This window comes from Symphodus melops (genome assembly GCF_947650265.1).
Source record: "Symphodus melops genome assembly, chromosome: 2".
NCBI classification, from domain to species: Eukaryota; Metazoa; Chordata; class Actinopteri; order Labriformes; family Labridae; genus Symphodus; species Symphodus melops.
Genome location: NC_136692.1, coordinates 5,887,489 through 5,910,416, shown reverse-complemented (window position 1 = coordinate 5,910,416; position 22,928 = coordinate 5,887,489). Strand labels below are relative to the sequence as shown.

The 22,928-nt window shown below is 41.4% G+C and overlaps 1 protein-coding gene across 6 annotated transcripts in view; it reads right to left on the bottom strand.

Annotated features, from left to right (window-relative positions):
- Positions 1-771: 771 nt before the first annotated feature.
- The window catches only part of rhbdl3 (rhomboid, veinlet-like 3), a 55,297-nt gene continuing 33,140 nt past the window's right edge, over positions 772-22,928 (bottom strand). For 3 of the 6 annotated variants that reach the window (XM_079372713.1, XM_079372717.1, XM_079372718.1), the window contains 8 exons: positions 21,184-21,342; positions 15,959-16,183; positions 15,272-15,420; positions 10,417-10,529; positions 5,888-5,988; positions 5,205-5,265; positions 2,661-3,733; positions 772-2,554 (listed from right to left, as the gene is read on the bottom strand). In XM_079372713.1, coding sequence (XP_079228839.1) covers positions 3,462-3,733; positions 5,205-5,265; positions 5,888-5,988; positions 10,417-10,529; positions 15,272-15,420; positions 15,959-16,183; positions 21,184-21,342 — 1,080 coding nt within the window. In that variant the 3' untranslated portion in view covers positions 772-2,554; positions 2,661-3,461. Of the gene's footprint in view, positions 2,555-2,652; positions 3,734-5,204; positions 5,266-5,887; positions 5,989-10,416; positions 10,530-15,271; positions 15,421-15,958; positions 16,184-21,183; positions 21,343-22,928 lie in introns of all 6 variants that reach the window. The other 3 variants (XM_079372715.1, XM_079372714.1, XM_079372716.1) reach the window with 3 other exon arrangements.

Here is a 22,928-nt window from a genome sequence, read left to right as displayed (position 1 = left end):
GTCACGACGCAAACACGCCTCTTTTAGTTGGGGCAGTCACGTGACATCGGACATATCGGGGGGAAAAACGAGTTCCCCAGGAGTGAAATATACGCGAACACCTGCTCAAGTCGAAACAATTATTGATTCTAAGGTCGCAACAGCAGTTCGGGAAATGAGCTGCAAAATTGCACCTTCAATGAGCTTCTAGCTGTTTCTGTTTCTAGCTTCAGTTTCAGGTTTACGTTTAGTATTTGTGAATATTTTACTGCATGACTTAAAAAAAACTTGTAACAGCATATCGAGTGTCGCTGTTTGGTTGCAAAGTCTGCAGAAAAATAAATCCACGTTTCCCATGTTCAAATAGCGTGGACTTAGCTGAATGAAAGTTACATAACAATATTGCACTCAGCTGTTGTTTTAAAATTGGAATTATAAATTGTTATTTCTGGAAAAACAACAATCCGCCGGTTCCTGAAAACGTTTATATTTAAACAAATGGGTTTTTTGTTGTTGTAGAAACTACATAATGTCTCCCTCCGACAGGATAAACGCCGTGTTATTTCTCAGAAAAGATTTTCCGTTTTGCTCCGGACTTGCGCGAAACATCTTTTTCACATGCTACAGTTTATGTGACCATTGTCCACTTGATGGAGACATCGTCTTACAAATATTGTCCCTCACGTTGCTATCACTGAGTGTTTAGGAGGGAAGTCGGAGAAAACCTTTGCCAAACTGCATTTTCTTTGACATCAGAGCCATTTCTGCTTATTCAGTAAGGGGACACACAAATGCTGAAAAAGTAGGGTGACAAAACAAATAAAGATGACACCAATAATCCAACTCTCATCGTCATCTAGTAAATGTCCTTTTATTACCCCCCTCCCCATTGTTAAATGCACCTAAAAAAAAAGATCTGAAATGCATATTAACCTGGATGTGATTGTAAAAACAAATGTTGCTCTCAGTGGGCAGTACAAAAGTGCAGAGGTACTTTCAAATGCATTCAGACAGATTTCCCTTTTTCTGCAGCCTCACTTGTCGTCTCTTTCTCACCAAGGTGAATGATTACCTCTGAAATTGGAGATTTATGAAGGAGAGACAACTGAGGGTGCCTGATGAATTTTTCATTGTGTGCTTTCAAAGCCGCTACTCTCCATATGGCTGGACAGGTTAGACGGAGAAGATGTTTAGCGACAGCTTAAGGGGTCCCTTCTCCGAATGAATTATGGCTGATTCTTGAGAGCTTACACATTTCATTGATCACGTTGACGTGTGCCTTCGGTTTTACAGTTTGAATGTATAATGTCATTTTTAGATGTAGGCTTCAGATCTTGGTTTTTAACACTTCTCTTTGCAGAATGAAAAGTCCCTGAATATCAGATAAAATTCCTATTTGGGTGTGCTATCATGTGTGACAGGCTGAAAGGGAGGTTTTGTGGCAGGACAAATGGACCACATTTTTCTTTCACCATTGTCTATTCATACAGATGAGAGAAATAACAAGCACCCTTAGCACATTCTCTGTTGTTTCTCACTTACAGTAATATCACACAAAAGGCATTATTCACCGTATACCAACCTTATGTACAGTATCTGATGGAAGCAATAATAAATCCAAAGATTTCCCTTGTGTGTTCTATATAAAACTGTTTAATGTACTCCAGTATGTACATATCAAATCTACAAAATATGCACAATGTTAAAATATTACCATTGATTTACCCCTCATTCAGTTTTTATGTCATAGCCCTATACAATCCTAAACCATCTTTGAGCCATTTTTATTTTTATTTTTAAATAGGATACATACAGGAAACAACTAATATCTCACAACAAAACTCTTTGCACAACATACTGGTCTCACAGAGTAAAAAAGAAACATACACTGCCAAAGCATGTTAAAATATGAATCTGTTTATAATGAATAATATTAATAATGTTTGTGCGAAGCAGTTACCAGTGTAACATGAGGTTAAAGTTCAGTACAGTTAAAGACTCACAGCTTCAGGCTGGGGTCGTTTCTCTATCCCGATTCAATCAGTTAACAATCAAAGTTATGACAGGAGCTCTGACCCGTCTGCCCCGTCGCCGACTAAATAACAGGCCAACAATGTGGTCGAGGTCAGACATGTGTGACCCTCTGCATTTGGTAATGAGAAAGATACTCGGTTTATTCAGAATTCTCCAATGTCCCCATGGTTTGTTTTCGTTAGCTTAGTCCCACTTTCCTTAATCCATTAACTCATATAATTCATAAAAAATGTATTGACACTTCATCCACATTTTCAGCCATTGTACAATTCGTTTTAAATGCCTGAAGGGAACACAAAATGACAACAATTTGACTGCACGTCTGGGTCAGTGAAAGATTCGACAGAGATCACAAACATTATTTGTTACATTCAACTTAATCCTGTGAAAGTTAATGAAACTGTTTCTTACACAAAGCAATTCTTTTCCTGGGATGTTGCTCATCCCCTTGTTTTGGCATCATTTTAGAAAGCTTAAAGTCTGAATGGCACTTATGCTTCACTTCTAATCCGTGCACACACACTGGTACAATCGTGTCTTTCTTTACACACACACACACACACACACACACACACACACACACACACACACACACACACACACACACACACACACACACACACACACACACACACACACACACACACACACACACACACACACACACACATATTCACAAACACACAAACATAAAAAAGACACATTTAAATTAATCCTTCTCTGGGGAAGTGCCAGATCCTGAAGGCAGCACTGAATACATAACCCACACTTTCTGTCAAAGCTGCTTTAATAATAACAGTTGCAGTTATATACTCTGTTCTCTCTATGTTGTGTACCGTACAGATGTTTAGCTGTCTTGTCGTCTGTCAAATCTACACTCTTATGCTTATGAGCTGCTTGTAACGATGACAAAACACTGACTAAGCCTCGACCTTCTACCTCATACTGATGATGATGTTGCAGGTAGATTACAGGGTTTCCAGGTACATCTGTAACCTAAAATAGTTTGTACTGCAGGGTTTCACTACCCTGAGTAAGCAAAAGAGGCAACTTTGCAGAAACACTTTCATCAGGTGGCCGTCTCCTTGAGAAGGCACTGTTGGATTAAGGAAAAAGAGGCAGAGAAGGTCAAGCCATGTAGACAGGACTGTGTTAGCTCTGAGGCTTCTCATTAGTCAACGCAGTGATATTCAACATATGTCCCACACTGGCCGATACTCTTGAGGCAAACATCCAACAGAGATCCAGACAAAGAGCAGGTGGAGGATGTTAGCAGAACGAAGCAGAAAGGCTGTGCTTATGATGAGACTGACCACAAAAATCCGCTGCATGTCAGGGGCCCATCAGGCAGCTTTGATCCCCCCACGATTAGGCTCAGAACACGAAGGCCGAGTAGGCTCATCCAACCAGGCAGTCTAGGATTTACAGATGGAGGACTAAATATGGAGTCATGGTGGTGGGGGGAGCCGCACGTCAAGCAAGCTGTAGGCAAAGATGTTCCAGAACACAGCACAAAGCACAAACAGGGTGTAGACACTGAAGAAGATCCAAAACAGGGACTGCTCCTGGAGCCGCTGCTCATAGTTCTGTAGGACTACCACACCCAGAGTCAGACCCACCACCACCCCTCCCAGGTGAGCTACGAAGCTGGGGTTGGGGCATGGAGGGAATGCCGGAGGGTAGAAGCGCAGCCACACCGCCCGACCAAACTCTACGCTCACTGTGTGCAAGAAGAAGGAGACAAAATAAACAGGTGTAAATATGTAGAACATATGGAGCTCCAGATGATTAACTGAACTATTTAACAAAACAAATTCTTCTTTTAGATGCAAAATATTTAATATGTTTTTTCTGTGAGATCTCTTAGGATGTTAATAAAATTACAAAGGCATCTCACAGTGCAGAAAATAAACAGAAATAAAGAAAATAAAGAGAAATGAAAAACACAGTTTTACATGTGCGACTGACTTTTTGACTGGACAGACAGACTGCAAGAATTGTGAGCCTATATGCTTTAATCCAGTGGAGACAGGGCTCCAATTTGATCTTTTTACAGAAATCCCATCAATAACTTTGGAAAGGCAAGGAGGCTTCTGTTGATTTAAGCTTATCATGATCTTCCGTTTTTGTTTTTCTTTGAATATCTGGAATTCCTGGCTCAAAGCCACATCTCTACCGAACAATATGTGAAAACAGAAACACATTTTGTGGTTCAGACCACAGACTGTATATATAGACACACGGACAACACGTCTCCATTTTCTTTTGATGTACAAAATAAAGCCAAATTACCCCCAGGGACAGGCGCTGACTAATGTCTTGCACTGTTTTACATCTTTTGGAGCAACGACATGCAGAAGGGGGCTGATGGAGCCGCAGACTCCACCAGACTCCACCAGCTAACCAAAGCACACATTTAACTTACCAAGAAAATGGTAAAGTGCCCTCAGGTCTATACAGTCTTCATCAGAACTCATTTGTGTGTCATTTTAAAGCAGACATTCAAGTTAATGCAAAGTTCAGTGACTCGTTCTAGTCTTCATAAATGTTCCGTTCCTACTCTATTCTGCTCGTCTCATAGAGAATATTGCAGGATTTACATTCGTCAACACAGCTGTCAATCATGAAGTGATGCTCTTTTTCACATCTAATCACTAACAAAACATAACTTTTCAGAAAATGTACTACTTGGGCATGAATCAGTATGATAAGGACTGCCTAGAACATTCTTTTTGCGGGTATTTCAGTTTTAATGTTTCCCATGCTCCATCTATTAACATGAAGGGGTGGAGATTATGACATATACTGTAGCCAGACAGCAGGGGGAGCTCTAAACCTTTTGGCTTCACTTCTCTCCCACTTTTGTGCTGTCCATTCTTTGTATAGTCTATGATCAAGACTCACAAAATGACAGATTCACTAACAATCTAAATGATTCAAACTATGAAAAGGGACAAAATAACAGATATGTATTCATTAAAAGTTTGGACCCACTTTTACAAAACTTTGCTCTTGTCATATGCTGTTTTAGAATCAATTACTGCTGTGTGAAAAGATTCTCCTCATGTGAGGAACCTCATCTGTGTGAGTCATTCTGAGATGAACTGATATGAACAGCAGACCAAAAGTCTTCCGTTCACATGTGCTAAGCAGAGTTGAAAAGGGCATGTGGTATCTTTATTCAGACTTACTGCAAACAAGAGCCATGGCCATCCGAAATAACTTAAACTGACACTTCATTCCCGACCAGTTCTGCAGAAAAAGAGAGATGAAGAAAAGAAGGAGCATTTTTATGAACATTCTCATAACATAGACAGAACACACTGTGTGAGAAAGGTCAAGTTCTCTTTACAGACGACGTATTGCATGAGATTGGCCCTCTGTCTCAATTCATGTCAATCGTGAAAGCCCCAGAGACACTCTGACCCCCAATCTGTCCTTGCTGTGTTAGATAATATCATTTTAGCAGAGAGGAGGGCGTACTCTTGCACATGACCATAAGAATTTAGCACATAATTGATTATTTGACTTCATAGAGCTTCACTTCAGTGTGTTTTTTTGTTTTTGTTTTTTTTGCCTAATGTGTCTGTCAGGGAGCGCAGGACGGCTAGACTGAACAGAGCAACAGACAGAGTGCAGTCGGGTGGGCTTTCAAACATGCTCACACACTTTGTAACCTTTTGGAAAGGAGAAGCTGATGGAGATGTGAGGAATGTATGGCATCTGTAGATAACACTGCACCTGCTGGGCCTCAAAAAGAGGCTTCTTTGATAATGAGGCAATGCTCTGTAGTGACAGGACAACTGAGTGATGTGATAATCATCTTCACACACACACACACACACACACACACATTAAACACACACAAACGCACCATTACTACATTGGCCAGATGTGCAGAGACCAGAGCGTAGACTCCGCCAGATGATCCGACCACGGGAGCCGTCATATCAGTGACAGACACCGCCAGTGACCCTGTGTGATGATAAAGAATCATGTGTTTAATGAATATACAGATCAACTTATTTTGAATAGTTTGCACATCAGAGAAAGCACCAGAACAATCAGAAGGGAAACCGTTGTTAAAGATATCTCTGCTCAATGAAGAAAGTGAACTCTTCTTTAGAAAAAAACGAGCTTTAACACTTCAGACACTTTAACCAGTTCATTTTATACATGTTTTTATTTGTAAAAAAATGCAGGGAAAAAAAATGCATGTCATGTCTATAAATGATCAAGATATTTTTTCACTTAGAGGATCACACTGTCACTGACAGACACCGTGATAAACAAGCTCATTTAAACAGTTTTCTATAAAAACTGGGACTATTTGAGAGAACATCTATTTTGAATGGAATAAAGGAAGCTTTGAGACTTGCTGTTTAAAGAAAAAGGCCTTCACATAAAGAGGCTCGCTCTTCATGTAAAATGAATGCATATAAACAGTTTGTGTTCCTACAGATAGAGAATTGCTCTCTTTGGCACTTTGGTACTTATTCAATGCATGTACAAAAGATCCAATCAAGCATTTTATAGGCATTCCTTTTCAAGTATACAAGTTTAACTAACAAGGCATTCATAAAAAGAGCCCCCACAGGAACAGTGTCCTCCCTGCAGTGTATGCAAAAGCAGAGACCGTAAATGGAAGAGTCTCAGTGACATCACCCATTGGCTATTGCAGAAATGAACTCTGAAGCCCACTGATGGTGTCCACCATTTTGAAAATGCTGTCTGAACCTAATGTTGGTCAACCTAATAACAGGCAAAGAGCTGGAGGTTGAGGAGGGCATTCAGCCTCCAGACAAACAGTCACAACACACTCACCTGTCAGAGCCAACGCGCTTCTGATTATGCATCTATGAACAATTCGTCTCCTAAATATAACCAGAAGGGACCATAAAATGGTTAATCCCCCTTACAGTGACAAACTTTTCAGAACCCAAACATTTTTTTGTACCAGCTCGTAAACACCTTTTGCGTCAGCTGTAAAATTTGGCATTTTATCATGGGACCTGATGAGGTAACTTTTGGAGCCAGCTTCAAGTGGACACTCGGGAGCCCCTCACTGGTTGTCAGCTTGGCTGTAATGCATGTACAGGCTTTCTTCGTTAAAATTAAATATGCATATACATCACAGAAAATCACAAAGCATTAACATCTTGATGACTCAAAAAGCATTGAACAGAGAAGCAGCCACTGAAGTGGGGTACAAAAGGTATAGAACAGCTTCTGCTCTGTCAACGGTCCCGACTATAATAACGGCATAAAAGCCTAAAATTATTAATTAATATTGGGGTGTAACATACAAAAGGATATCCGCTCCTGAACCCTTCTATATCATTTCCTTCCTCTTAACACACACAGTCACAAACACACACACATACACTAACACACGCATGCACACACACACACACACACACACACACACACACACACACACACACACACACACACACACACACACACACACACACACACACACACACACACACACACACACACACACACACACACACACACACACACACCTGGTTCAGGATACAATCACCTCTGAAGTTAAGAGTGAGTGTCTAGGCAGGGTGACCTCCAGCCCTGTAATTAACTTTGTTCAATAACAGTATTTAAGTTTGGATACACACACACACACAAACACACACAAGGGCACAGTTACTCGAGAGGCCTGCAGTTTTTAAAGTCAAGAGTGGCATCTCGTTTGTCTCAGCTGTTCTTCATAACTGCAGAAAAGGAAGCGTGGACATGAGGAATAATAATACTCATCAGCACTGCTATTGAAGAAAGTCAACAGTGTGGCTGCTTGTTGTACTGTATACCCATATTTGTCATTTGTTTGTTAAGGGAGAATGTGTTCTCTGTGTCTGTCCTTTATTCTTTCCCTTTTTCATCCACACTTTGGCGTTTTCTGCCTGCTCTGCTGGCAGCCAGACCAAATACATAACATGGATGTAGTCTCAGTGACATCACCCATTTGTCTCTGAAAAGAGACAACATTATTTCTGGTTTTTCACATGGGATTTTATGTGGTTCCCTTGGCCTTTGCAGCGAGCCTCTAGTCTTTGCACTTCCACATTGGCTTTATTTTTCAACATCATAAGTTGCACTTTGAGTCAGACCTCACTTTAAATCTCTGCTGTCCAGAAGTGAGTGCTGGTGTGTTTACATTCAAGTCCATTGTCTCCATTGTCTGTGTGTGTATTGGTCCTGAAGGATCATCAACCTCTATGAGTCATTACTTGGCCTCTGAACTCTGCCTTGACCCCTTGTGTGCCAGCTGAGCCTCTCTCTGTTCATTTCTTATTGATGTGTTTCTACACTCACTCTGGCAGCGTCGATGGTTTGGACTTGAAGGACCCATATAATTCTCTTTTTCAACCCATTTAAATGAGTCTCAGAGCTCCCCAAACATGCCTGTGAAGTGTCTTGTATTTCTGATCCTGTATTTCATCATGCCTATAAACCCCTTTATTTCAGCCCTGCTCAGAACAGGCTGTTTCTGTGTCTGTAGCTTTAAATGCAAATGAGCTGCGTCTGATCACGCCCCCCTCAGGAAGGGCTTCGGTGGCTCGGGCTTTCTCGCTCCATGCCCAATTGTTTAACAGTGAGAAAGAAGACTCAGAGGGCAGAACAAACACCTAGCTGTGGGAGTGTCACCCACCTGGAGGAGGGGTTACTGCCCTTTGTGATGTCATGAAGGAGAGAACTCCAAAAAGCCTGTTTCAGCACAGATTTTCAGAAAAGTGGAGCAGGCAAAAGACAGAGAAGATGGACTTTGTAGACAGAACAGGGGCATGTGTTAAAACACATGGTAAAGTGTATTATGCATTATAAATTACCTTTTAAATTTATTACTATCAAAAGGTACACTATTAAAATAAAACAACGCATGCTGAACAGCAACAGGAGTTCAAGTCATAATTTGTAGAAATGCCATAAAATGGTGAGACATCATCTAGCCTATTTCACTGTTATGAAAATGTGAAGAATATGCAGTGATGAGCAAATATAAGCTCTTCACATTTACTCACATGTTGCTAAACATTTAATATTCTGAGAATTCACTGGAGTCCTCTTTTTTTTGCTTAGATAGAAAAAAAGAACCCAGGCAGACAAAAAAAACTCACCATCACAGACAAAACAACCAGACTGTGCTTCCCCTCCTCAGCTGCTGGTCGATACCTAATTAAAAAATCAGTGTGTATGTGTGTGTGTGTGTGTGTGTGTGTGTGTGTGTGTGTGTGTGTGTGTTCGCTCATGCGTGTACCTACATAAGTGTGTGTGATTTATGGTGTGTTTCCTTCACATGTCACTGTGAGGTTAATGCTACAGGCCACTACAGCTGGTATCCCAAGGGTGTGCGTCACTGACCCCTGCTCTCACACAGACAGACAGACGGATGCGCACACCCACACACACACGCACACGTAATAAAAGAATCATAAAAACCCAATTTGCATCGAAAAAAACCCCCAAAATCTTTTGAAACTTTTATTACACCCTCATAGTTTCACAGTTTTGTTTTGGAGAAGTTAAACCAACACTGACAGTAAAAGTGTTTGTGTACTGATTTAGTAAAGACAAACACAAACACATAGAGAAATACTGACTTTCTTTGTCGGCTGAAAAGTACTCAACACTGAAATTGCCCCAGTGCTTGAGGTTGATGGGGAAGTGGGACGAGAGCGTTGACATTTTGTTCAGAGCTGTGTGTCTGATTTGTCTCTAGTTGCTTGCTCTGCTTCTCCTAAATCTCATTCTCCTTCGCTCCTCTCCCATGACCCCCATCTTTCATATCCTGCCCCCCCACATCACTGAAAACACACTCAGGCTTATTAACACTTATGAATTCATCTTTCCTCTCCTCATCCCTACCTCCTGCACTCCTCCTTTCCCTCTCTTATTGTAACTGTGTGTGTGTGTGTGTGTGTGTGTGTGTGTGTGTGTGTGTGCACGCGCGCATGTGTGCTCCACTGACTGAGCTCCATTTGAGATTGTTCTTTCCACTCTGCTCTTTTGAACGTGACCACAGGGGGATGCAGGAGCTTTGATGACATGATGACGACCCCCAACATCCCATCACGTCTGGTAGGAGGACAGAAACACAAGGCCATCTGTCCTGAACATATGCATAAACTTTTCCATTGACCAGTATCCACCAACACACTAACTGGAACCTGATAGGCAGTTAAATGTATGAAACACACACAACAAGCAGATGGAACAACTGTAGAGCTGAAAGGCAAAACCATGTGTGTGTGTGTGTGTGTGTGTGTTTTCTTTTCTGTTTCGTCTCCCCGTTCAGAGTGAGTGTGAAAATGAGAAGGAGGGGAATGTATGCAGCAAATGGAAAAGAACTGGGACTGCAGGAGAGAGAGAGGTCACACACACCTGCTAGCACGCCACACACATAGATGAGTCCGATCCTCAGGGCTCCATGAACCATTTCTAGAGGGACTCCCACCAGCAGCTGCATGGCCATGTTCAGGCTCAGGTGTTCAATTCTGTAGAGAACAAACATCAAAACACACAACATCACATAATTGCTATATTTCTATCACATATATTTATGCTTATATCCTCGGAGGAGCAATTTCAATGCCTGGGATTAGGTAAGTATTTTTGATTTGGATACCTTTATCGCAGTAATTCCAAATCCCAACATATTTTCCTTTAAGCTCCCAAGAAGTTCAAATAAAAGCTTTGTTTCTAGTCTAGTCTAGGAAACCCAAATTGAATAGAGAGAGCTGTTTAGAAGGAATCGAATACAAGTGAATACAGCGTTTAAACACTGCAAAGCAATAATATACACACTAATGTCCCCATAAAGATCCAAATGCTCACTCTTTTTCCAACACACTAGATTGTGACGCAAACCTGCAATAACAAGCAGCTAAAAAATAATAAAATGCTCCAAATGCAAAGATGTGATGATAAACTGTAGATAGGGTGATGCTACGTTCTGTGGGTATAATATGGGATGATTGACAGGTAACACACCCAGCACTGACACCAGACAATGATAACACAGAAACTGTGAGACTCTGCGAGAATGATGGCAGCAAATGTCTTCTTCTGGAGGGAGGAAAACAAGATATCTCAAACTATAATGACTGTGCTCAGACATGAGCAGAAACAAAGAGAAAGGAAAGGAAACCCAGAATGATTGACGCATGTAAGAAAAAAAATAAGGCTTATCCTTTCAGAGAGAAGAAAAAAAAAAAGCACTGTGAACATGTTTTTAAATGAAGGAGCAACAGCTTTGACAGAAACTACGTGCCCCAAGAGAAAGAGCAACAGTGGACTCAACACAGAATCACCTGCTTGTTTCCTCTAAGACCACATTATTGTGCTTCATCACGAACACCCACACACACGCACACGCACGCACACGCACACACACACACACACACACACACACACACACACACACACACACATACACAGAACATCTGCTCCTTTATCAAACCACACTGTCTGGCTGTCAACAGATTATCATCAACACACTCCAGTGCACTCAAACATTACATATGACCACAGGCAGAGGCTAACACACACACACACACACATGCAGACCACATGTACACACACACACACACTCTATGCCATCCTTTATGGAAATTAGATCCTTCCACCCAAACCTCAGTCAGCAGTCACACACACACACACACACACACACACACACACAAACACATTTGATGTCACAGCAGAATCGGAAAAGGACAGCGGCTATCATAATCTGCCCTCTCTGTGTCTTTCTTCCCTTCTTTCCCTCTCTTTCCTTTCTTGCTCCTCTTTCTTTAATCATTTCCCATTTCATGTTCTCGCTCAAATTCTCATGAATTATTTTGTCACCATAAATTTAAGAAAGGCTGACAGACAGAAAAAGAAAGACAGCTCAGATTTCTTCAGCTTCTGCATCCTGAAAATAAATGCAAACATTTCCCCAAACAAACAAACAAACAAACCCCCCAACACACTCACAGACTTTCAGGTTCAGGGACCCAAAGCTCTCTCTCTCTCTCTCTCTCTCACACACACACACACACACACACACACACACACACACACACACACACACACAGACACACACACACACACACACACACACTGACAGACACAAATCTTTTCCACACCCCAGACAGAAAAAACAAGACGAGGCCGATAATCTATTTAGTTTGAAACAGCCCATCCACATCCAACACAAAGCGCACAGAGAGGATCGTTCAAGTGATCACAGACACAACGGCGGGATATTGATTAGCTGGAAGAGGCCTGTCCAAACACAGAAGGACAATTCACTCCAGATAACAACAGCTATCTATTTCTATACTGCTAATGAGGCTGTGAGGGTTGGCCCGCACTGTCAGCCAGAGCCACAGAAGATACCCATGAGAGGTTCCATTGTGTCCTGAGGACCGCCGTCTTTTAGGGTTCAACAGAAGCACTGCTTCATCTTTTTTTTTTTTTTTTTTTTTATCATCAGCGGTTTGTCAGACTACAGCTGAACTGACCGTTTGCAGAACAAGTAAATCTCTGAACTCAGTGAAACTGTTCATGTCGCAGCTGTAGCAGACTTCTACAATGATTGTGATGCACAAAATAAGAAACACAAAAATTGGATTGTTTGTATCATCATACTCGCAAACCTGCAGCTGGTACTGGAACAGGGTCATGCATCATAGTGGGAAAAGAAACTTTGAGTGCTAATAAGATGTGGACAAAAACAGGATAAAAAAAAAGCAACAGGAAAGAAAGCTCCTGCTGCTAAATCATTCGAGTTTGGGACTAATCTTGCGGGAAGCTAATCTTGCTAGAGTTTTCACAGCTGCTGGGGACACAGCTATTTTGTGACTGGCACAAAATGAGAAAGAAAAATAAGGGAACAAATAAAAAGAGAGAGCGAGAGAGAGAGAGAGAGAGAGAGAGGGGAAAATATTTAGGCTCTGTTTTGAGTTGAGAATTGGGATGCACCAGTTGAATTTAGCTTTTGATGGGATTACATGTTTTATAAATGTGAGTGAGAAAGTCAGTCTGCATGTTTCTGTGAAAAAGAGATAGTGTGTGTGTGTGTGTGTGTGTGTGTGTGTGTGTGTGTGTGTGTGTGTGTGTGTGTGTGAGAGAGAGAGAGAGAGAGAGAGCTTTGGGTCCCTGAACCAGAACCAAACAGAGTGAAGCTGCCTTTAGTTTTGATGCTCCTCTACTTTGGAACAAGCTACCAGAACCTGAGACGTTCTCAAACTGTAAGCTCTTTTAACATAGGCCTTAAAACATCTGACTTATTGTTACTTTCCAATAAGTTCAATCAGTCTTTATCTACTCAAATTAAACTCTTTTTGTTTCTTTAGAATTGCTCTATGTATGAATGGGGCTTTATAAATAAATGCGCCTTGCCTTGAGGGAAGCTGGTGCTATTTTTCCTAACAGGAAATAATGAAAACAAAACATTGAGAAACAAGTCTGGCCCCGTTTCCACCAAAACATGTACCCTTGGTTTTTGGTACCAAGGGTACCAAAAACCCTTTGGTACCCTTCTGTAGGACAGTACGGATCTCTTAATTTGGTACCATTACCAACTTTTGACAGTGGAAACGCCACTACCGCCACTACCGCCACTACCGCCACTACCGCCACTACCGCCACTGTACCGAACCCAATTGATTCAGATTATTGTTGGAAATGGGCCTTTTATGTGCCGTCTAATAAAGGTCTCTATTATTGGTCCTTCTGGTATCAGAATTAGCAAACTGGTTACACGCGCTGGCATATTACAAAGAATATGAAGCATAGCTAAAACTTTTACATCTCCTGAATTATTGAAAACATTTTTATTATCAGCCCTGCAGATCTCTGAAAATGACAAAACTGTGTTAGCTTCAAAGCCATCTTCATACCAGTGGGGTTTTTTGGGAATCATTTAGCAGTGTGCATCAGCACGTAGCAGGGATGAGTGATACTCAGCTCGAAACAACAGTTAACATGTTTTTACTTGTTACTGATCTTGTACTTTGACTTGAAGCAGCAGCCTGAGATAATGAAGCCCATTCAAGATCAATGTAAGACCATTAACAGGACCAGCAAAACAGAGAGAGGCATACAGCAATCACACATCCTGATATTTATGGAAAGACGTGACTATGGACACCACAGGGATGACCATGCCTTTTACACTTTTGACAGTTTACACTGTGAATCCAGCAAAGCCAATAAAATATAGCCAAATTAATTGAACTACATACTGCATTTTGTGATCCTTCAACACCTCTCTGGTTGTGTTTTCATGTATATAATGTCTAAAACATGAAATCCGAATATATAATCAATTCCTCTGTTGGATCAATTCTCACAGCCACGTCTCCTGACGACTTCAATGCCTTCAGTTCCTGTGTATTCACTGCATCCTTAAACATCCTACCACCCTTCCATATGTTCCTTTTTCCCCACACACCGTCATTCCTACCACCCCCAAACCTCCCCTCAACAACCCCCCTCCTTCAGGTTCTCCTAATTAAATTACCATTTATGACTTCTCACTATAGCCTGAGACTACATTTACCCAGAAGGGTAATTAAACCTGGATAACCTGGCCTGTGCTGACAATAAAAGAGAGAGGAGAATTGTTCACTATATTCACATTTGACAGCAGCAATGGAGTTTAAAAGCTTTACACTAATAATCTAACATTCATTACTTTTTTCAAACATAATTCTTTTGAGGCTCACATGAGATTTTACTCACTAGTTTATTTCCTTTGAAACTTTACACAAAGGTTGTTTACTGAGAATTATGAACTGCATCCAAAGACTCATTAGCAGCTCACAGTCCCTCATTTAGCCGTCTCCTCTGGCTTATCTGTATTTTTTCTTCATGACTGAAAAGAGTTTCAGCGCCTTCAGCTAGTGTGTTTCACTGAAAATTAATTAAGCTTTGTAATCCTGTTAATGAAATCTTTATGTAACAAGCTCTGGCTAACGTCATTTCTCAAACACAATTAGCCCAAACGCCTTGAAGCGTCACAAATACGTAGCATCTGTAGTTTCTTTTTTATCAAAAATGTTATTAGACTGGTCGCAAAACTGAAGTAAACCGCAGAGGAAGAATTCAGGTCACCAAAATGTGATAGTGTGGTATTCCCAGCATCCAAAATGTGGATGCTGACATGGAGGAGACATCCCACTGTGTCCCCAGGAAGTGCAGCGCTGCCTAACACTTGTAATTAGAACCTGACAGCGTGATGTGAACTCACCCCGTGTGCATGAAAATGTAGCTGAGGTATCTCCAGGCCTGGGCCCGCAGCTGGGGGTGATAAGGTAAGGGGCTCTTCAGGAAAGACGGACTGGACACCTGCAGGACCAGGCGGTCCAGCTGGAACCCGTAGTACATGAACACAGCTACCTGGAGGAGCAAGGACGAACACATATAATGTTATGTATGTTATAGAAGACAGTTCATTAAATAATGCCCAGCATTACAACACAGAACAAATGTTACGTATTTCATGAATATGTAACTTTATTAATTATCTAACAGGATTTTTGTCTCATTTAAACTTAGATGATGATATTTGATCTTGGATTTTTCACAGGCACAGGATGGCCGCCACACTGGACCATCCAGCGCACCACAACTTCTCTTCTGAGATATTACATTACATTATGAGAGATGTTTGAATAAAAAGTATTCTCCTTTGTTTATACACCTTCTTGGTAGACTCTGTAAATCGGGATTAGAAGAAGTGGAATAGCATGTAGAAAAAGGACCATCATTTCATGATGTCTTTAAATTTTACGTCAGTTTTATTTACCATCCCAAAATGATCAGCAGCATTAGGCATGAAATTATTGCTGCCCTTCTGAGAACTTCCAGGGGTCAAACCCTTCCCAGTGCATTATCATATACGGGAAGGTAAGTCACACGATCTCAAAGGATTTACCTCAGCGATAGTGATAACCAGGATGAGCCAGGGAGGAGGGCAGTAGGTGTAGCTGTCGAAGTACCACTTGCGGTCGACTTCACGGGGCAGCGTTTCGTAGGCGACATGTCGGACGAGCCTCTGGGGCAAACCCAGGCCCACCTCGTCTCTCAGGCTGCAGCCTTTCAGCTGCCTGCTGCCCTGAAGGATCGCCCTCCGGAAACTGTTGGAACGCTTGTTACTCATCTGGAGAAACCAAAGAGGTTTGTGGAGTAAGAGTAAGGAGAGAGAGAGGAAGAGAGAGAGTTAGAAATCTTTATTACGTTTCTGTCAGCTGTTTTTATTGAGCATCCTCTTCAAGCACAATACGTAATTCAATTCAAAACTCGGGCACTTCAAGATACCTTCAAGATTTCTTAGTTAATATTCATGAACTTCTCCGTGTACGACAGGAGACTCTCTTCACATGGGAGCTCTGGGTTAACAGCAAACATATTACACGTAGCATTCCTCCTTAGTCCAGGCCCCACCCACTTCACCATGGCAACAGAATGCCTGCATCTTCACCTAGCAACCACAACACCCTCCTCTCCATCCCTCTCTGTCTACGAGAAGTTCATTTCCAAACATGCAGTGAATATGATAATTTGTTAAGGCTCGCAACACAAGTAATTAATCATTCAGAGGCTTTCAGTGATGAAGGATCCTGTCAGCCACAAGAAATGTTGTTTCTCTGCTCACATTTTCAAGGCAGAATCATCTTTATTGAATTAGTGCATCATTTTGACAGATACGTTGTCACATCTGTAAAACAGGGAGCTTCTTTTCAGCCTTGTTCGTTCCACAGAGAATGTCGGAAACCTAAACGAGGGGATGTATATGAGATGGAGAAATCGACCTTTTCTTTAAGACTCTGTGATGAAAGGTCGTTTTCCAAATGTCATTCCAATATGAACATTGAAAATGAGAAAGAAAGGGAAAACTTGGTTCTATGTATTATTTTTATCATCTGTCGTTATTTTATTAAAGGCAGAGTCCGTCACTTTTCTCCTACAAAATAAAATCAAAATATGAAATGTAACTCCATTCTCTAAGCTTGGCTGTGGAAAAGCAAGCAAGATCAGGGTTTACTAAACCAAACTGTACCGATTGGTGGAAACAAAGCTATTTATTGTTACTGTGGATACATCAACATTGTTCTTAAATCACTGCTGACTCCTCACTTTACCTGTTTTTAAAGATCCAACATGACAACACACTACTCTCTCACGGGGTTCTCAGCTCCGTCTCCATTTCCCTCCTTCTCTTTCCCAAATACTCTGCTCTGTTTATGTCAACCTCCATAACTCAACTCCTTTATTGTGTTTGCTGCTTTAGGATCACAGGAAGCCCAGATGTGTCAGTTAGTCGGTGTTAATTTAAGACAAAGAGTGGGAATGTTTACTCGGAGGGCACGGACGCTCAAACACAATGTTTTTTTGCTATTGGCCACGAAAAGAAACATTTTCATTTGCAGATAATAAACACAAAGAAGAAACTCTCTCTTTGACTGAGTCGGACAGTCCGTACAGTAAACGTAAGAAACAAAAGTGATAAAAAGACAGATATAAAATGAGAACATTCATTTGATTGTTGGCTGATGGTTCCTCTGGGTCTGTTTAATGAGACTTCGATGACGAGGCGTGTATCACTGTTTGGTCATAAACTTCAGAAAAAGACAATTATTTCAGCCTTTATGTCAGGCAAAGAGAGCTGTGGGAAAGTGATTATGTGGTTACCATGGTCCCTACCAAACCCCACAGCAGAGAAAGTACTGACAAATACACACACACACACACACACACACACACACACGTACACACAGACCACCCCCAGGCAGCCATGCTCCATAAAGACAGTCAATTCTTCTTGTGAAGTGACTGCAATTCCTCTGCTCTTTGTACAACACAAAAGACAGAATGACGTTCTGTCTGTTTACCCACTGGCAAGAGGAGGAGAGTGAAGGAGGTGAAGGGGACAAATGGGTGTTCAGCCAGCAAGAGACAATTTCACAGTTTGATCATTGAAAAAAAAAAAAAAAAAAAAAAAGCCCAAAGGAAGAGACAGAAATGGACACAGACAGAAGCACGTAGAGTAAGTGGGTAAGAGGGCAGGAAAAGACAGAGTGATGGTTTGGGCTGTGTTCTTTCATGCAGTGTTGTTGTGTGAATGCAGCTACAATGAGGAGAATTTTGAAGCAGAAAATGATCCTTCACCGCTGGCACAAAAAGTTGAAAGCAAACTACAGCTTATATACTGCAGCTTCTATCTAAGAGACAGGGAGCTACGACATAGAACAGAAGATGTATCCCAAGCCAAAGGGGATCACACAAAACCTAAAACAGGACTTATGAAGGTACATCTATAAGCAACAGCACAAATCCATCAGGATCATTACTCGGTTACGTCCAGCAAGGCAAAAAAAAACCTCCAGATTGCTTCAACCAGTCTGTGGATATTTTAGGAACTTTAAACCGATTGGGGAGTGATTTTTCTACGCGGGACGGTCGCGGTTTGATTTATGAGAGAAAGTCACAGCAGATGGATGGAGAGAAAGAAGAAAAAGGCACAGATAAGGAAGAAGCAGCGCTGGGATAAAAGCTTAGAGCTTACATAAAAGGAAGAGAGAACACGAGCGAGAGAGGGAGAGAAAGAGAGAGAGGAGGTAAAGAGTGAGACAAGATGGAGGAAGGGGGAGGTTAAGAGAGAGAGAGAGAGAGAGCGGTGATTTGAACGCTGACTGTGACAGAGCTGTGAGAAGGCAATTACTGACAATCACACTGATGGAAGAGCTGCAGTGCAAAGGAGAGATGGCGCGACAAATAAAGCCCTCGCAGTTTGTCTCTGTCTGTCTCCGACCTCATCTTCTCCTTCTATTCTTCATTTTAGTCCTTCTTTTATCTCTCCTGGCCGGAGAGACAGAAAATAACCAGGAGAAGCCAGACACTGCCAAGTGAACTTGTTGGAAGAATTATAACTCTCAAGTTCCCACATTGACTTTGACCCTTTGATCTTTGACTTTAGAGCGCATGAATGCCAGCCCTTTGTTAAGTCCATTTTGTTGTGTTTAAATACCTTGCATTCTTCAAGATATTAGTATCACATTTACATGCTTTCTTCCCCAGAACTGCAGAGTGACATGCACAGAAGTGTTTCAAGATAATATAATATAATTTGAATAACAGGCTCCTGCGTGCTGAAATAAAATTGCTAACTTCACTTTAGCTATTCTGAACTTAAAGGCATGGTTGGTCATTGTCTCCAGATCCACTTTTTAAGACTTGGGTTCATATTGTCTTTGGGTTTTGACAGAAATTAATAACTCATGTGCTCTGAAAAGTCTGTCATCTGTAGCAGCTGTAAAAAAAACTTCAATCAATGTCTGCCATGAGGGACCAATATGAAGAACCAATCACACGACTCCCTGTCCTCCCTGCACGTTTCCTTTCCTATCATGTCGAACATTTCATCCATTCTCGTGGTGTTCCTCAGGGGGCTTGGAGTGCAGAGTGCACACAGCTGTGCACTGCCAGGAAAAGCTTTGCCAAATGTGTGATGGGCCTGCAGGGTAAATGTAAGGCAGATGGTAAATGTACACCGAACATCAACTGACAACTACTAGAACAAAGGCAAGAAAATTATATGAGTTTGTCTCACCCTCCACTCCACCCATTCAATGATGAGCAATAAAAGCTTCCCTTGAAATGCATGATGTTGTTCACGTCATATGCATTTTGGGGTAGGGGGGACTACCCCAGGTGGGGGTGGGGGTATAAACTAGCGCAGTAGCAAGTGAAAGTGGCAGACATAGGATGCTATGAGGAGAATATTTGCCTTCATATCAATGCTTTGTGAAGTTCAACAGAATTCCAATATCAACAAAGAGCAGAGAACAACATATGGTAGTGTAGCGGGTTTAATTACGGGCACGGAGATTGCACCCGTCGTGTGCATACAGTCTAATAGAGAATAAATGTCAGAACTCCCTCCCACTCGCTCGAGGTGAATATCATTGATAATTGACTGCCGCTTTCTCCCATCATCTGATTCATGCCAAAAAAAAAACAAAAAACGTGTGAAAGCTCTAAAGAAAGAATAACGAGATCAGTAAAATAATAAAAAATAACTTGTCAATCCTTTCCAGTAACAGGTGTGTATTCAAAAATGTATTTAAAACGTTTTTGTGTATTACAATAAAATGATCAAACTCAAAATATCTGACATTTAAAAAAAAGAAAAGAAAGAAAGAATAATTTAATAACAGTTGTTTAATGTCCAAAATCCAACACTTATGCATTCAATGTGACGATATTAAAATAATCATGAATGCATGATACCCCCCTCTGCTCCCTGTTTGTAGCCTCTGTTGTTTAGTTGTAACCTCTATGAATGTATCTAACATTGAGGGGGGCGGACACAATGGGGCTTAAGACATAAAAATGACGTACACACACACACACACACACACACACACACACACACACGCACGGAGACACCCCATTCCTCTTTGTCCCATTTCCAGTTGCATGCAATGACCCACAGCTTGTCACATGACCTGAATACACCAATTGCAAACCAAGAAGCACAAAAAAAAGCTCTTTTGACACGTTTCCAAGCTTCCTACAGGCCTCATTCCTCACCCACTGTACCAGACAATCAACAGCTCTGAGGAACAAGAGTGAAGGCGAGAGATGGACATCATCACAATCACAGACAACAATGAATTCCCCACAGACACACACACACACACACACACACACACACACATAGACCCTTCTTCATCCCTCAGCCACCCAGTAGTGATTGTGTACCACACTCGCACACACAGAGTGCACCACACTGTCCTGGGTCAGCAGTTCAGCCTCCCAAGAGGAACGGCAGCGAGACAGCGGAAAAAAAGAAAATGAGAAGGTTATATGGCAGTGAGCACAGCAAGAGATGCTTGAGTGAGACCTCGGACTATCAGCGGCAGGCTGCAGTCTGAAGGTGAAAGTGAAAGTGGAGCAAGGTGAGCGTAAAGAGGGGAATTTATCACCACACCGAGAGTTGTTTCCTATCAGGAACACTCTGCCCCTTGTAACTTTAAAGATCCTCCAATATGGCTTTGGGGAGAGGGAATAAGGGAATAAATAGACTTGAGCAATATTGTAGTTTTTATAGAGAAAAAAAATGAAAGTCAGAAAAAGAAAGTAAAAAAGAAAACTCACCAGGTTGACAAAGTCTTGGTAGCAGATTTTTCCGTCTGCGTTGCCGTCAGCGAGAGCCAACAGAACTTCCAGCTTGTGGGGGTCGAGCTCAGAGCCATGGGTGGCCAGCAGGTCCCTGAACCGCTCCGTGCTGATGAAGCCCGAGTTGTCTGGGTCATACTGCATGGAAGTGAAAAAGAAATAGACAATCATTACATCCTTGCTTCGTAAGACAATAGGTAGACAAGTCAGAAGTTCATGAGAGATCAACAGCCCCCCAATAAAACGTTGAACACCTCAAAAAAAAAACCTTTAGCAGGAGTTTGAGAAAGAGCTGTAATTGCTCCAAATAGGCCCAACACAGCAGTGATTTATAACAGCTTTAGAATACCTTTCAAAAGGACTCTGAGTGCAGCGTTTAACCACAGGCTGGGTTTTTTTTTTTTTTTTTAGCACTTAAGTTGAAAGGAGCTCGGCAATTTTCACTTTCAGCTTCTACAGCTTGGAAACTGCACACAATTTCCTTTTGCACGCCATTTCTTAGTTAGCCAGTTACAGTCAAAACTGCCACTCAAAAACATACAAACAGACGATTAGATTGACATTCACAAACGTTCTCATGTTGTGAGAGACATCTGAGAAGCAATGAAAGAGTCTCACTGATGGCTGAGAAGTGAGGTTAAACATTCATTTTATCCTGCTCTGTTTCCAACGGAATAAACTTCTGTTAATCAAACACAGATTCACATAAATAAAGCTCCCCACAGCCCCTAAAACAAGAATTAAAAAGCATTTATTTATGACAGTCATGGTCTGGATTGTTTGCCTTAAACGTCAGGTTGTTTGTGAACGCAGGCGGCACTTTTTTTTGTGCTTTCGTATCTGCTATTTGCAAGAGTGAGTGTAACCATGTCTGTGAATACAGCACATTCATGCATAAAGATGTGACATTCAAAGATTATGAGCCGCCTGCCAGTTTCCAACGACCCTGAACTAGAAATAGAGACTGTGTACATGCATGCGTGTGCGTGTGTGTTTGCCATATGCTGGTGTTGGCAGAGGCTGAGTAAAGCTAAGCTGGCAGCAGGTGCTCCGCGCTCCGCCAAATGATGACGAGCTAAAAAGGTTTTGGCTCGTCCTTTCGTTGTTTTTTTGGGTTTTTTTAACCATATTACCTAACAGTGATGACGGGGGTGATGCTTTTAAAAGTTGTTTCCACTACAGTCCTCTCAAATCTTGATGACACACAGTATAATTATTCACATTTCTAGAGTTGTCATGATACCAGAATTTTAAACTTTTTAACAATACGAGTAAAAATGAGTTATTGGAACCTAAATTTGGAGCATTTCTTGATTCTGGTTTCAGACAATTTCGAGCAATGTCCTGCACAACATCTTGGACAAATACATTAGCCATGTTTCAGTACTAAAAAGTTGTTTGTGTCTGTAACTGCAGTGGCACTTAAAACCTGATTGAAGTTGATATGAACAGAGCTTAATTGGTCAATAAAGTTAACAACTGGATAAAATCGGAAAAAGACGACAGTTGGATTATGTCAAAAGCAGCAGCAAAACAATCTATATCTCAGAATCCTTTTAGTTGACTTTTTTATATCAACCAAATTATATTTTTATAGCGCCAATTCTTGTAAAGTAATATCTCGAGACGCTTTACAAAAAGCATTAAAAGATGTTACTCATTATTATGCTACAAAAACCAAGCGGGGATCCAAGCGTAGCACTTTAGCGACATTTTAGCAAAAG